General features: G+C 45.9%; 1 protein-coding gene across 12 annotated transcripts in view; it reads left to right on the top strand.

Annotated features, from left to right (window-relative positions):
• PNPLA6 (patatin like phospholipase domain containing 6) overlaps positions 1 to 13,519 on the top strand; it is an 80,485-nt gene that overhangs the window by 7,624 nt on the left and 59,342 nt on the right. For 3 of the 12 annotated variants that reach the window (XM_035140610.2, XM_035140606.2, XM_035140607.2), the window contains exons 1-6: positions 1,392 to 3,436; positions 7,881 to 7,962; positions 9,487 to 9,555; positions 11,526 to 11,613; positions 11,745 to 11,827; positions 13,162 to 13,256. In XM_035140610.2, coding sequence (XP_034996501.2) covers positions 3,303 to 3,436; positions 7,881 to 7,962; positions 9,487 to 9,555; positions 11,526 to 11,613; positions 11,745 to 11,827; positions 13,162 to 13,256 — 551 coding nt within the window. In that variant the 5' untranslated portion in view covers positions 1,392 to 3,302. Of the gene's footprint in view, positions 1 to 1,389; positions 3,437 to 7,880; positions 7,963 to 9,486; positions 9,556 to 11,525; positions 11,614 to 11,744; positions 11,828 to 13,161; positions 13,257 to 13,519 lie in introns of those variants that run through there. The other 9 variants (XM_035140609.2, XM_035140605.2, XM_035140608.2 and 6 more) reach the window with 6 other exon arrangements.

Genomic DNA, 13,519 nt, shown 5'->3' with positions numbered 1-13,519 from the left:
AGTCAACAAACTGGGTTCTTTCTCTTCCACACCATCTTTCATCTTCCAACACACAACCCAGCAGTAGCAGGGCTTGCTTGTTCCCGCTGGAGAGGGAGGGGGGGTGTTGACTGCACTCCCAAACGCACTTACTAGAGAGTAAGCACCACTGAACAGAGTGGGACTGACTTCTGAGCAAACATGCACTGTTGGCGATGTCCCTGAAGAGGCCAGGTTGACGCAGCCAAGCGTTCTCTGGAAGGAGAACTTCCTGAATTGTGTCAACAGCCCCTGAGGCTCCCATTTCCTCATCTTCCTTCTTGCTCCCTGCTCTGCTTCAGGAGCATGGCGAGCCACTGGATGTTTGCGAAAGCAAAGCCATGGCCAAAGGGGTCCCTGTGCATCGTGAGAGTGTGTGTGTATAAAATTAAATTTTCTGTTTTACAGTTTTGAATGCTGATTTAAAACATCCTTAAAATATCAATGACTTCCCTCCTTCTCTTTCCATTTTGCATACCATAACACCCTGCATATTTTACATAAACCAAACCATTCAGTACTAGGGTTGCCAGACTCAATAGAGGACAGGACTTCTGTGCCTTTAATTGCCCTGCTCTCTTTTGAGTCTTGAAACCTTAAAGAGAAACCAGCAGACCCTTTGTTTAAATTCCAAGCAAAGGGTCTGCTGGTTTCTCTTTAAGGTTTCCAGACTCAAAAAGAGAGCAGGGCAATTAAAGGCACAGAAGTCCTGTCCTCTATTGAGTCTGGCAACCCTATTCAGTACTCCATTTTGACATCCATCAAAACTTATGCTGCCAACGTTTTCAAGTGTGCACAATCCCCCCCCCCCTATATTCAATAAACATTTTCCAGTCTTAGGGTATGGGGTTCTAATCTGCAGTCAATCGCCGGGGGGGCAAAGAAAACAAAACAACAAAGCTCGATTATTCCTGGGTCTCCCTCGCCCAGCCCAGATGAAAAGGGGAAGGCTGCAAAAATGCTTGTGTTTGGCTTCCTCCCAGCACTTCTTAGCTGCCCCTCGGCCTGGCTCTCTGCCAAGCCAGACATTAACATGCTCACTGCAATCCATCAGTCCTTGCCGGTTCCAGGCTTCCTATTGTTTGTGCCTACAGGGCAGCTGGTGTGTTTGCTCCCATTGTTTTCCAAAATGGGTTTCCAGCGACTTGCCAGATGTGGGTCCTTCTGCCAGGGGTGTCTCCTGCGCCTGCCCTATTGAAGTGAGCAGGATTTGTAATGTTCCAAGCCACAGTAAGGCTCTGCCCTGTACTCCGCAGCTTTTTGGTATCCCCCTAACTATTCCTTGAAGCAGTTTGCCTGAGTCTTTGGTTTATTCTTTATATCTTAGCATGACTGTCCCCTGAACTGGAAGGAGAGGTAAGAGCTGCCAGGGGACCTGCCTGTTTTTCCCCTGCCTTTGTTTAATCCTGGTTATTTCTCACCACGTTCCCCCATGCCCCATCCTTGCTTATTTTGCCTCCTGGCTGACTGTCAGACATGGGTTGCTTCTCCCAGCCGTCTCCACATCTTCACTTTTCCCTAGGGAGAGGGTATGGGTGGGAATGGGTATATCTTTGTGTTGTCCCACCCGAACCTGAGTCTCTGATCGGGAGAAAAAGGAGGGAGGGATATACTCTGCTCCCTCCTGGCCAGAACTAAGAGATTTCAAAGGGCATGCAGGCAGGGTGAATGCTTTCTTATTTCAGTTCAAATTTGAGTTCATGCACTGCATCTCTATACTGACCACAAGCCATGTGTGGAAGTCTGCCACGATCTTGGAGAGGCAACTTCTCTTTTATTAATATATTTTTTTAAAATTAAATTTAGAATATTAATTTAAGCAACCTTAAAATATCAATGATTTCCCCTTCTTCTCTTTCCAGGGCTCATTTTGCATGTCATAAATCCCTGCATATTTTACTTAAAATATACCATTCAGTATTCCATTATTACCGTATTTTTCCAAATGCATTATCCGTGTATAAGATGACCCCTTATTTTAATCTTCAAAAATTAAGGAAAAAATATAGTCTTATACACGGAAAAATACGGTATGTCCATCCAAACTTGTTTACACTGTTGAATTTATCTTAATGCTGCCAATGTTTTCAAGTGTACACAATTCCCCCCCAAAAAATATATTCAATAAACATTTTCCAGTCTTCTTTAAACATATGTTCTTCTTGTTCTCTTATTCTATATGTTAGGTCCGCAAGCTGCGCATATTCCATTAGTTTAAGTTGCCATTTTTCTTTAGTTGGGGCTTCGCTCGTTTTCCATTTTGGGGCTAAACGAAACACGGTCCGCAGTAGTGGCATGCATAACCTTTTTTGACACCTGGGAATAGGAAGACAACTTCTCTGCACTTGTTAGCATCGATGTGTGTCCTAAGTCCAGAAAGAATTTATTGCGTCATGTTTTATACCCCTTGTATTTTTTGCCCATTGTCTGTTTAATCCTGCAACATTACTTTATACTACCAGCCAGTGGTAACTGGGTGGTGCCTCAGTCCTCCGCATTGTCTAAGCCCCCACTGTTTTCAGTGTGGCCCTTCCCTAGCCAAGCGTTCATAGGCTTGCAGTCTAATAGCAGTGGCCACATCAATGTTGAGTTAGATCTGCGTTGCTTTTAGTGTGTGGGTGGGGCGTCATCGAGAATTCTGAAAAAATGAGCTGCTTCTTCTTGTCTGGTCCTCCGTGCCTGTGCTGAGCAAGTCCCAACAAACACGTGGAGAGAAGTTTGAGGAGTCCCCATTCCTTAATGGCTCTGCTTCCTAGAATATGATTGCGGGTGGTTCCTGCACTAAAGTAGTAATTGTCTCCCACTTGGTGACGTGGTTTATGGAAGCTGCATATTCATGCTTTGACCTTCTGGCAGAAGCTGAGTTCTGTATGAAACCCCTGTTTAGCACTGCCAGCTGAGGATGTTGTTTTCCTGTTGCCTCATCTAAGCAATGTGGTCTAACCCTTGGCCATTCCCGTGTCTTTCTGCTGCCTGAGGCTAGCATAGCTATACTCCTTAGAGGCAAAGCAGCTTCTGTCCACCTCCCCTCTCTTTCCGAGGCTGGCCCCGGAGGAGAAAAGAGGTTTCTGTGTGTCTTGGAGCCGCCGCAGTCTGCCGATGCTGCAATCCCTGGGCATGAAGCAACTGGGCCTCGGGCTCTCACTATTGTGAAACATACCAGAAGGAGAACATGACCCTGCTTTTGCACCGGGAAGCCGGCTAAAGACACAGTGCGCGACTTCTGCCGACTGGCCTGTTGATCAGGGAAGAGGAGCAAGAATGGACCATTTCTGAAAGCTTTAATGCAAAATCTGCTGGGGGGCAAGTTCCCCACAAGTTGTGGTCAGGGGAGCTGCCTGAGGAGGTTTTATTGTAGGCTGGCTGCCTTGTTGAATACTAGCATTTGTTGTTTGTTTGCCTCTACGTCACAGGACAGGTAAGTCTTTGTGTGTGTGTGTCTGTGTGCGCGTGCGCACATCATGTTCCCCCAGAGTGGGAGAGCAGGGTTCCTGTGTGACTGCCAAGGAAGGCACACTCGGTGACTATTGATCTCCAGATTCCTGTAGGTCAGTAGGCACAAGGTGTTGGCTCCCACTGTGCAGCCCTCGCCACCTTGTCTTGTCTTTGTGGCTCTGTGCATTGTCTTATGTGGAGTCTTCTTCTTCTTTGGCAATCCCTCGTAGCCGAGTAAGAGTGTCTTCCATAAACACGGTTTTAACTGTGAGTCTATAAGGGACTGTGGAGGCCAGTTCTGGATCCACACGTCCTTCCACAGTGGGGACATAGGTTTCCAGGCGGGAGTTGATCACGGTGAGGGTTTGCCAAGCGTGTCTTCCTCTTAGCACGTTTCTCCCTTTCATCCTTCGAGCATCTTCAAAACTGATGACACCTTCGGTAAAGGCTGTTCTCCAATTGGAGCGCTCGTAGGCCAGTGTTTTGCAGGCCAGTTGTCGGTGTTAATACTACATGTTTTTTAGCTTCGCCTTGAGAGAGACTTTAAATCTCTTTTGTTGACCACCAGCATTACGCTTTCCATTTTAAAGTTCGGAATAGAGTAGTTGCTTTGGAAGACGATATACGTATATATGTGGCCGCTGGTGTTACCTGAGCATTCAGGTGCAGGAGAACTCTGCAAATGGCAAATCTGCACCTTCATTGAGAAGGTTCTTTAATACATTTGGAAGGGATTAGGTATCACCTTGTTCATCTTTGTCTGGTCCAAACCTACCGCCAACCAGTTCAAAACTTCTCCTGCCTCTTGGAGTTCAGAAGTTGGAAGCAAGAGAGTGGGTGCTCGGTGTCAATCGTACGCATCATCCTGGGGTGGGTGGGATGGGAATTGCCTTCCAGACACATCTGGAGGTCTGAAGGGTCCCAGAATTTTAACGTAGACCAGGAGCGGGAACACTGGCATTCCTGATGCCATGAGTTGCCACCCGACATCAGCCCCAGCCAGCATGGCCAATGGCTAGGGATGATGGAGGTTCAAGCCCGCAGGTTCTTCATCCCTGACGTAGGGATTGAAAAGCACAGGACCTGAGATGAAATCTTGTGGCTCGCTCTAACCCAGCAGCTATGGAGCAGAGCAGCAGCCTTTCGGTATCAGCTTCTGGAATCTACACTCTGGGTACATTCGGAGCCACTTCAAAATGGTAGACCCCAGCCCCGTACCTGAGGTCATTGGGATCAAAAGCCACAAAGAGGTCCAGGAGTGTCCTGCTTTTCGCGTATTATCGGCACATCACCTGTTTTGTCATTGCATGTACCAGTTGTTGTTGTTGTTGTTAGATCTAATACAGGGAATTTACCTTAAGCATTTTGAGTGGCAGGTTTTTATTTATACTTTTCAATTTTATACATTTCATCAGTTTTACAATCAATTTAAAATTTCAAAGTTTGACTTCCTTCCCCCTCTTTCTGCAGTTCCTTAAATTAATTTTTTAAAAATATTTTCTGCATATCCAAATTCATTTAATTTGCTCATTTATTCATCTACTTTAAATATATGCTCTTCTAAAACTGCAGGTTGTTACAATAATCCTGCCAATGTTCTTATCCGTTTACAATTTTTCTGTAAATACTCAATAAACCATTTCCATTCTTTTATAAAAAGCTTGTTGTCTTGATTTCTTATTGTCCCAGTAATTTTCATCATTTCCGCATATTCCACAAGTTTTTGTATCCATTCCTCCTTTACTGGGACTTCTGCTTCTTTCCACTTTGGGGCAAGTAGCATTCCTGCTGCTGTAGTAGCATACGTAAATAAATTTCTATACAATTTAGGTGGTTTTGTCCATAAAAATTCCAAAAGAAAGACTTTTAAAAAAAAGAAAACTTATCCTTTTCAATTCATTCAGGAAATGGGAAATTGAGTGGCAAAGACTCTGTATGGTCATGTTGCTAGTGTGAAAGGAATGAGATGCTGGTGACAATTGAAATTTTAAAAAAATCTGAAATGGGGTTTCAGCTTTGAGAGGCCTCTCTTCCCAGTTCTTCTTCCCCAGTAGCCTCAGACTGGGAAGGAAGGGACCTGTCTTTCACTCTTGTTTCCTTCTCTTGCTGCCCACACTCCACTCCACTCCTGAGCGATGGACCTGATTCTCCTCAGGCAGGACCTTCGCTGCCTAAATAATGTCCAACAGGCAGTGCTCCCTCCGCCTCTCCTGCTTTGTTATTAATTTTGAGGCATCCGGAGCTCCCCTTTCCAGCTGCTGCATCCCTGTCATTTGGAGAGCCTTTGCTGCTCCCTCGAGTGCTGGCCCAGATAGCACTGCAAATGGTCCTGTGGCAAAGTTTGGCTGTTCTTTACTCACACACCTCCTGGCTGGTTTGAGGGTGGAGGATCCCAGGCAGTGGGCGATAATTAAATAAACGTGTCCAAAAGAATTTGGGAATTATGGAGACAGAACTACCTAAACTGTACAGTAATACTTCCACGAATGTCCGCCTTGTCTTGCGTCCATTCCGGCAAATGTCCGCAGCAAACCTAGAAGTACTGGAATCATAGCTGCCAAGTGTCCCGTTTTTCGCGGGAAACCCCCGTATTTTAAACCGTTTCCCACTGGCAGCCTGGATTGGAAAAAAAATCCCGCAAATCCCCCGGATTTCCTACCTGCCAGGGAGGCTCCATTTTGGGTCCTGGCGCTGCCCAATTTCCAATTCCCAGACATGGGTAGCGCGGCACCAGAAGTCGCTTCTACACATGTCCGGACATACCCATGTATGGGCACCAGAAATCAGGCGGCGCTGGCATCGGAAGTTCCAGTGCCGCGCCGCTGCTGATCCCACTTTTTAAGCAGGATGCTTGGAATGGGTTACTTCCAGGTTTGCCGCTTGCACATGCGCAGAAGTGCTAAATGGGGCTCCGTGCACGTGCACAGACACTGCGCTTTGCCCTGCGTCCTTTTTGGCTGGCGGCCGGGGCTTCAGAATGGATCCCGGCCACAAAACGAGGTACGGCTGTATAGAAATTTATTTATGTATGCTATTGCAGAGACAAGAATATTACTTGCCCAAAAGTGGAAAGAAGCAGAAGTCCCAGCAGAGGAAGAATGGATACAAAAACTTACGGAATATGCAGAAATGGCGAAACGAAGAAATCAAGATAACAAACTTTTTGTAGAAGAATAGGAATGGTTTATTATTGAATATCTACTGATAAATTGTAAACAGATAAGAACATTGGCAGGATTAATGTAATAACCTGCAGTTTTATATGCGTATATATTTGCAATAGATAAGTAAGCGGAAGATATTTAAAAATATTTTTAAGGGACTGCAGAAAGGAGGGGGAAGGAAGTCAAATTTTGAAATGTTAAATTGATTGTAAAATTATTGAAATGTATAAATTTGAAAAAAAAACCTTTTTTTAAAAAAAGATAAATAAATGTGTGAGCGGAACAACTTCCACCTGTGCCACAGGACTCTCCCTCCAAACCCTGCCCGTCTGTTATGTGCTGAACCCAAATATTCTCCAGAGAAATTGGGGGGAGCACAGGTGAAGCATAGCTGCCAAGTACCCCGTTTTTCCTGGGAAACCCCCGTATTTTCTTACCGTTTCCCGCTGGTGTCCCGAACGGATTTATATCCCATAAATCCCCCGGGAAGGCAGCCGCGGCGCCAGAAGTTGCTTCTACGCATGTCCGGAAGTGCATAGAAGCGACTTCTGGCATTGCAGACATTTTGGAAATGGGCAGAGCGGCACCAGAAGTTGCTTCTATGCAACTTCCGGTGCCGCGCCTCTGCTGGTCCCGGATTTTTCAATCCAGAACTTAGCAGCTATGCCAATGTTCCATAAAGAACAAATATTTTTGTAAAGGATATTTCAATACTTCTTTGGCAAGGCATGCTAGCAGATCACTCAGAGGCTCACCATGCTCCCTATGAAACCATTCTTCTCTTAACGTAGAAAAACGACTCATCTTTCTCTCCTCAAACGTTGGAGGTTGTGAAACCAATTTGTTCACATATGTGTCACCCATCATGGCCCGCAGGCTAGACAGAATATTGGCAACCTAAAATCAAGCCATATCCTTCTCTTGAAAGATCCCAGCCTACAAGTTTGTAAAATAATGTCTTGGATGAATGAGGGTGAACAGAGGCTGGTGTCACCTGCCCCTTTGGGGCCCTGAGTTCGAGTGAAGCCAGCAGTAGCAATGTGTTGACCACTTGCCCTGTGCCGAGCACCAGGACCCTGATCCAGCCTGCTCTGGCAGGCTCTTCCTCCCTGGAAAACCATAGCGGTGTCTGCCGTGGAACCACCACTATTGACAAGCCCACCTCTCCCACTAACCGTACAAAGACTTAAAGCCCAGTTACATGAAAAACACACGTTTTATATTGTCCTGGGTGCTATATAAAATTTCCTCTCTTGTGTGCAGTGTCCTTAATGCACTGGGCCTGGAAGCGACATCGATAGCCGTCATGGGCCAGAGTGAATCAGAGCCCCAGGAGGAGCAAGAGGTAAAACCAAGAATGGGCTAGACTTGAGCTGTTCTGCTTTCCCACCTGCAATTCACCCATCCATCCCTTGGGCAGTTTTCCTTTATCCCTGTTAAGTTTCTGTTGCTGTGTAGAGAAACAGCTTTGCTTCTAGACGGAGACGTTAATCATAGAATCATAGAGTTGGAAGAGACCACAAGGGCCATCCAGTCCAACCCCCTGCCAAGCAGGAAACACCATCAAAGCATTCCTGACAGATGGCTGTCAAGCCTCTGCTTAAAGACCTCCAAAGAAGGAGACTCCACCACACTCCTTGGCAGCAAATTCCACTGTCAAACAGTGTCAGGAAGTTCTTCCTAATGTTTAGGTGGAATCTTGTTTCTTGTAGCTTGAATCCACTGCTCCGTGTCCGCTTCTCTGGAGCAGCAGAAAACAACCTTTCTCCCTCCTCTATATGACATCCTTTTATATATTTGAACATGGCTATCACATCACCCCTTAACCTTCTCTTCTCCAGGCTAAACATACCCAGCTCCCTGAGCCGTTCCTCATAAGGCATCGTTTCCAGGCCTTTGACCATTTTGATCCTTTTGATTGCCCTCCTCTGGACACGTTATTTTTGCTTGTTGGTTGGCTCTGTTCTTTTGAAGGCCTTGGGGATTAATGGGACCCTAGTTGCTGTCAAAGGAACGTTTCTTGTGTGAGCTAAATGGAAACTTAGGTGTGACTGCTTGAAACACAATCTTTATTTAATAATAATTTTTATTAGTTTTCAGTCCAATTACGGTCCAATAACAGCCTCATTATAACAATGCCAAATTATAATACAATTACTACAGTGGTACCTCGGTTTATGAACACAATTGGTTCCGGAAGTCTGTTCATAAACTGAAGCGTTCATAAACTGAAGCGAACTTTCCCATTGAAAGTAATGGAAAGTGGATTAATCCGTTCCAGACGGGTCCGCGGAGTACTCAACCTGAAGCGTACTTAACCCGAAGCATGGGTGTAATTGGTTCCGGAAGTCTGTTCATAAACTGAAGCATTCATAGACTGAAGCAAACTTTCCCATTGAAAGTAATGGAAAGTGAATTAATCCATTCCAGATGGGTCCACGGCGTTCGTAAACCGACAATTCGTAAACCGAGGTGTTCGTAAACCGAGGTTCCACTGTAATGCCAATCATTCAAATACCAAATTATATAATTTAGATGCCCCCCCCCGTGTGCTAGAATTGATGGTGTGATGATTTTCTTTATTTCTGCATTCCAAAATCTTATTAAATTCAATTACTTTCCAGTCAAAATAATAATTCCATATACAGTACAACAACTGCAATATCAACAATGTATTTGTGTTCACACCTTAAATGATTTACGAAGCTACAAGTGAGGCACTCAAACTATATCCTTGAAACACCCGCCACAACCTGTATATAACCCGCTGCCCCAGGAAGCCCTCTAATCTCTTTCCCCCTCCTCTGCGTTGGAGTCCTCCATCCTTGATCCTGCCCTTCAGTGTCTGCTGTGTTCTCTCCCACTGCAGGATGCAACCCTGACCGCTGTACTTTCCAACGTCAAGCTCTTTGTGGCAGATCAGCTGCAGGCCAGCATGGTGAGTAGCGAGGGGACAGCGAACACTTTTGGGGGGTCTGCCTCGGGGAGGTATGCGATGGGTGCTCCCACCTGTGGCACACCTGTACAAAAACCGCCTCCTAGCTAGGTCTGTGCTTTCTTGCTGTCAAGGACAAGACTCCTCTTTGTATGGGTGTCAAACTAAGTGGGGAGGGGGACACACACTGCTAGAGGAAGGGCTGTATAATTATGAGGAAAGGGATCTGTTTCTTCAGTCCTTCGGAAAGCGGATTCCGGGCTTCATTCATCTCCCCACCTTATAATGTAGACGTGGGAACTGTCATCATATTTGCTCTTGCGCGATAAAAGCAAATTGCCACGCCTTTGTTTGCCTGTTTTATCTTGCTTCTCGTGAGCAAGTTGGTGAGCCAACCATTAACGCCAAATCGAAGTCCAATATAAAAGCAACCAATAAAAATAATCTCTCCGTAAGCCACTTAAAGCACCTCAGAAAACAGCCCTGGAATAAGCCTTATTTATTTATTGAAATAATTTTTATTTGATTTTACATATATAAAATTATAGCAATACAACCATACACATCAACAGTTGAGAGATTCCTCTGAATCTCTGGACTTCCCACTTTACCCTTCCCCCCTCCCTTCAAATAATATTTATTAATTTCCAAACATTTCAACACAAAAACAAAAGCAAAAAAGCAAACATAAGACATAATCAAAACAAAACAACACATATCAACACCTTGGGAGTCGAACGTGCTGGCTCTCAAACGATCAAAAACCCACTTTACCCTTCATGGGTCCCGTTATCAAACCTTCTCTACCGCCATCTTTTTCAATGGTCCATGTTTCGTAAAACCGTTCTTACTACATTACAAGTGTTATTGCAATCCTGCTGGTGTTTTCATCTGCTTACAGTGGTCTCCAAGATAAGGAATAAGCCAGGTTTAAACACACTTCAATCAGCGGCATCTATCAATGAGAATTCAAAGCCTGTCGAAGCGGTAGAGCAGGCATCCCCAAACTGCGGCCCTCCAGATGTTTTGGCCTACAACTCCCATGATTCCTAGCTAACAGGACCAGTGGTCAGGGATGATGGGAACTGTAGTCCAAAACATCTGGAGGGCCGAAGTTTGGGGGTGCCTGCGGTAGAGTCTCGGGTACCTTCCTATAAGCAGGAAGAGAAGAAGGGGGTGGGAGGCGGCAGCTGGATTCTGGGTGCCGAGATAGGTGTCAGAAGAAGAAGAAGAAGAGTTTGGAATTTATTTCCCGCTTTATCACTACCCAAAGGAGTCTCAAAGTGGCTAACTTTCTCCTTTCCCCTCCTCCTCCACAACAAACACTCTGTAAGATGAGTGGGGCTGAGAGACTTCAGAGAAGTGTGACTAGCCCAAAGTCACCCAGCAGCTGCATGTGGAGGAGCGGAGACGCGAACCCGGTTCCCCAGATTACGAGTCTACCACTCTTAACCACTACACCACACTGGCTCCCAGAGGCTTGTTTCGTTGCATTTACCAGCAGCGTCAAGAAAACAGACTCGCCTCGTTGGAGGCTAAAATTAAGCCCATTTAGTCACAATATTATTATCCTGCTATTGCATTTTAAAGGCAGTAAAGAGGTTTGGACTGGTGAGCTTCACGGTCCATGTGGCTCCCTAAGGCCAATCGCATTCTGGCTCTCCAGGGCAGGTGGGTGTTAAGAGCAATTATCTCGCACACCCAAACCCACTTGTAAATTCCAGTGAGGGGCAAATTCCTGGGGCCACACCCGCTACAGATAATTGACAGCTGCCTGTTCAAGGTTGGAATCTTCTATGCATCGACCCAGAACAGTAGAGCTTCTTGGGCCGTGTCTCTGCACAAAGGAACGGGGCTGCCCTGAGTGTCTCCCACAGTAAAGAGAATCAGTGGCCGGGCACAGAATGCCAGTCTGCTGCCTTTCCAGCAGGCCATGACCCACACACCAATTGGGCGCTAACCCTTCCCCACAGGTGCTGGGTGTCATGATAGGAGTCGGGCTCTCTGTGCTGCTTGTTGCCGCCTTGATCCTGGTGCTGATCCGCCGGTTCCGCCTTCAGAGTAAGTTCCCATGGGGCTGTGGGAAGTGGGCGTGCCACACCAGGGGGGCAGCTTTTTTGCCAAGGAGGGGCCGGGCCGGGCCTGCTGGCCTGACCTGTTCTTTGGTTGTCTCCTTCCTCCCTTCCCTGCAGAGGTCCTGGCCCAGGAACAACCCAAATATCGGTTTCGCAAGCGGGACAAAGTGTTGTTCTACGGGAGGAAGATAATGCGCAAGGTAATTGGGCAAAACGAACAGGACCCACAGTGTGTGTGTGTGTGTGTGTGGCATGGAATGGTTGTGCTGGAGTGGTAGAATGACTTCTTTGAGATGAATTGGTTGACTTGGGAATGGGGAATTACGCAGCATCTCAGCGAATGGCTTCTATGCATCCCGAAGCTCACTAGAGCCTCTTGCTGTCTGGGTCGGTTGCCGTGACTCTGGCCCTCCTGCTATTGCTTATAATTTTTATTAAGTTTTGTGTTTTACCATTTAAAGTACTCATTTTTACATCCTTAAGATATCAATGACTTCCCTTCTTATTTTTCCATGGTTCATTTTACATATCATAAATCCCTGCATATTTTACAGGAACTATACAAGTCATTATTCCATTATTACACCCATCATAACTTATTTACACAGTTGAATTCGTCTTAATATTGCCAGTGTTTTCAGTTGTACACAGTTACCGTATTTCCTATATACAGTGGTACCTTGCAAGACGAATGCCTCGCGCAACGAAAAACTCACAAGACAAAAGCATTTTGCTATCTTTTTGTTGACTTGCAAGATGAATTTTTCTATGGCCGTGCTTCACAATACCTTTTTTTTTTTTGCTTTGATTTGTTTAAATTGGAAAACCGCAAGACGAAATTTTCGCAATACAAAACGGCTCACGGAACGAATTAATTCCGTCTTGCGAGGCATCACTGTACAGGTATTCAATAAATGTCTTCCAGTCTTCTCTAAACCTATGTTCTTCTTGTTCTCTTATTCTATATGTTAAGTCTGCAAGTTGCGTATATTCTGTCAACTTAAGTTGCCATTCTTTAGTTGGGACCTCGCTCGTTTTCCATTTTGGGGCTAACAAAACACGGGCCGCAGTAGTGGCACATACATAAATAACCCTTTTTGACAGCTGGGAATTTCAGTCTGCTTATTCAGGAAAATAACTTGGGACGGTCAAGGCTTTGGCAGGTGTGGGAGCCCGGGACTGTTGAGGGTGTTTGTGTGGCTGGGCCATAGCTGCCAAGTTATCCCTTTTTTTAAGGGATTTTCCATTATGCTGAATAGGCTTCCTCGCGAGAAAAGGGAAAACTTGGCAGCTATGGGCTGGGCCAGGATCAGTCCCTTCCTGTTGATATTCGTCATGTGGTTCCCAAGATCCCTGCCCAAGGGGAGAAGCTGATATGCAAAGCATGGCTCTTGGGGGGGTAACCTGCAGCCTTTGTTGAGTTGCTTTGATCCTGGCTAGTAAATGTGTGTAACAAAAGACCAGCAGCAGGTATATAGGGTTTGGGTGGCTGCAGGGTTCCTCCTTCCACTTACCACATTTCCTTTCTTGCTAGGTTTCTCAATCCACATCTTCTCTTGTCGACACCACCATGTCTGCTTCCCGTCCGCGCATGAAGAAGAAGCTCAAAATGCTGAACATTGCCAAAAAGTGAGTCGGGTCAGCTAGAGCAGAAAGCATGCACATGTCAGGGAAACGAAGGGCAAAGTCTAGCTCAGGCAAACTCTCCCCTCTAGATGTTTTGGGACTACAATTCCCATCACCCCTGACCACTGGTCCTGCTAGCTAGGGATCATGGGAGTTGTAGGCCAAAAACATCTGGAGGGCCGCATTTGCCTATGCCTGGTCTAGCTGCTGCATTCTGGATTACTTGTAATTTCCGGGTCACCTTCAAAGGTAGCCCCACAAAGAGC

Source organism: Zootoca vivipara, chromosome 16 (genome assembly GCF_963506605.1).
Source record: "Zootoca vivipara chromosome 16, rZooViv1.1, whole genome shotgun sequence".
Taxonomy (NCBI): domain Eukaryota; kingdom Metazoa; phylum Chordata; class Lepidosauria; order Squamata; family Lacertidae; genus Zootoca; species Zootoca vivipara.
This window is presented reverse-complemented; position numbering and strand designations above follow the sequence as displayed.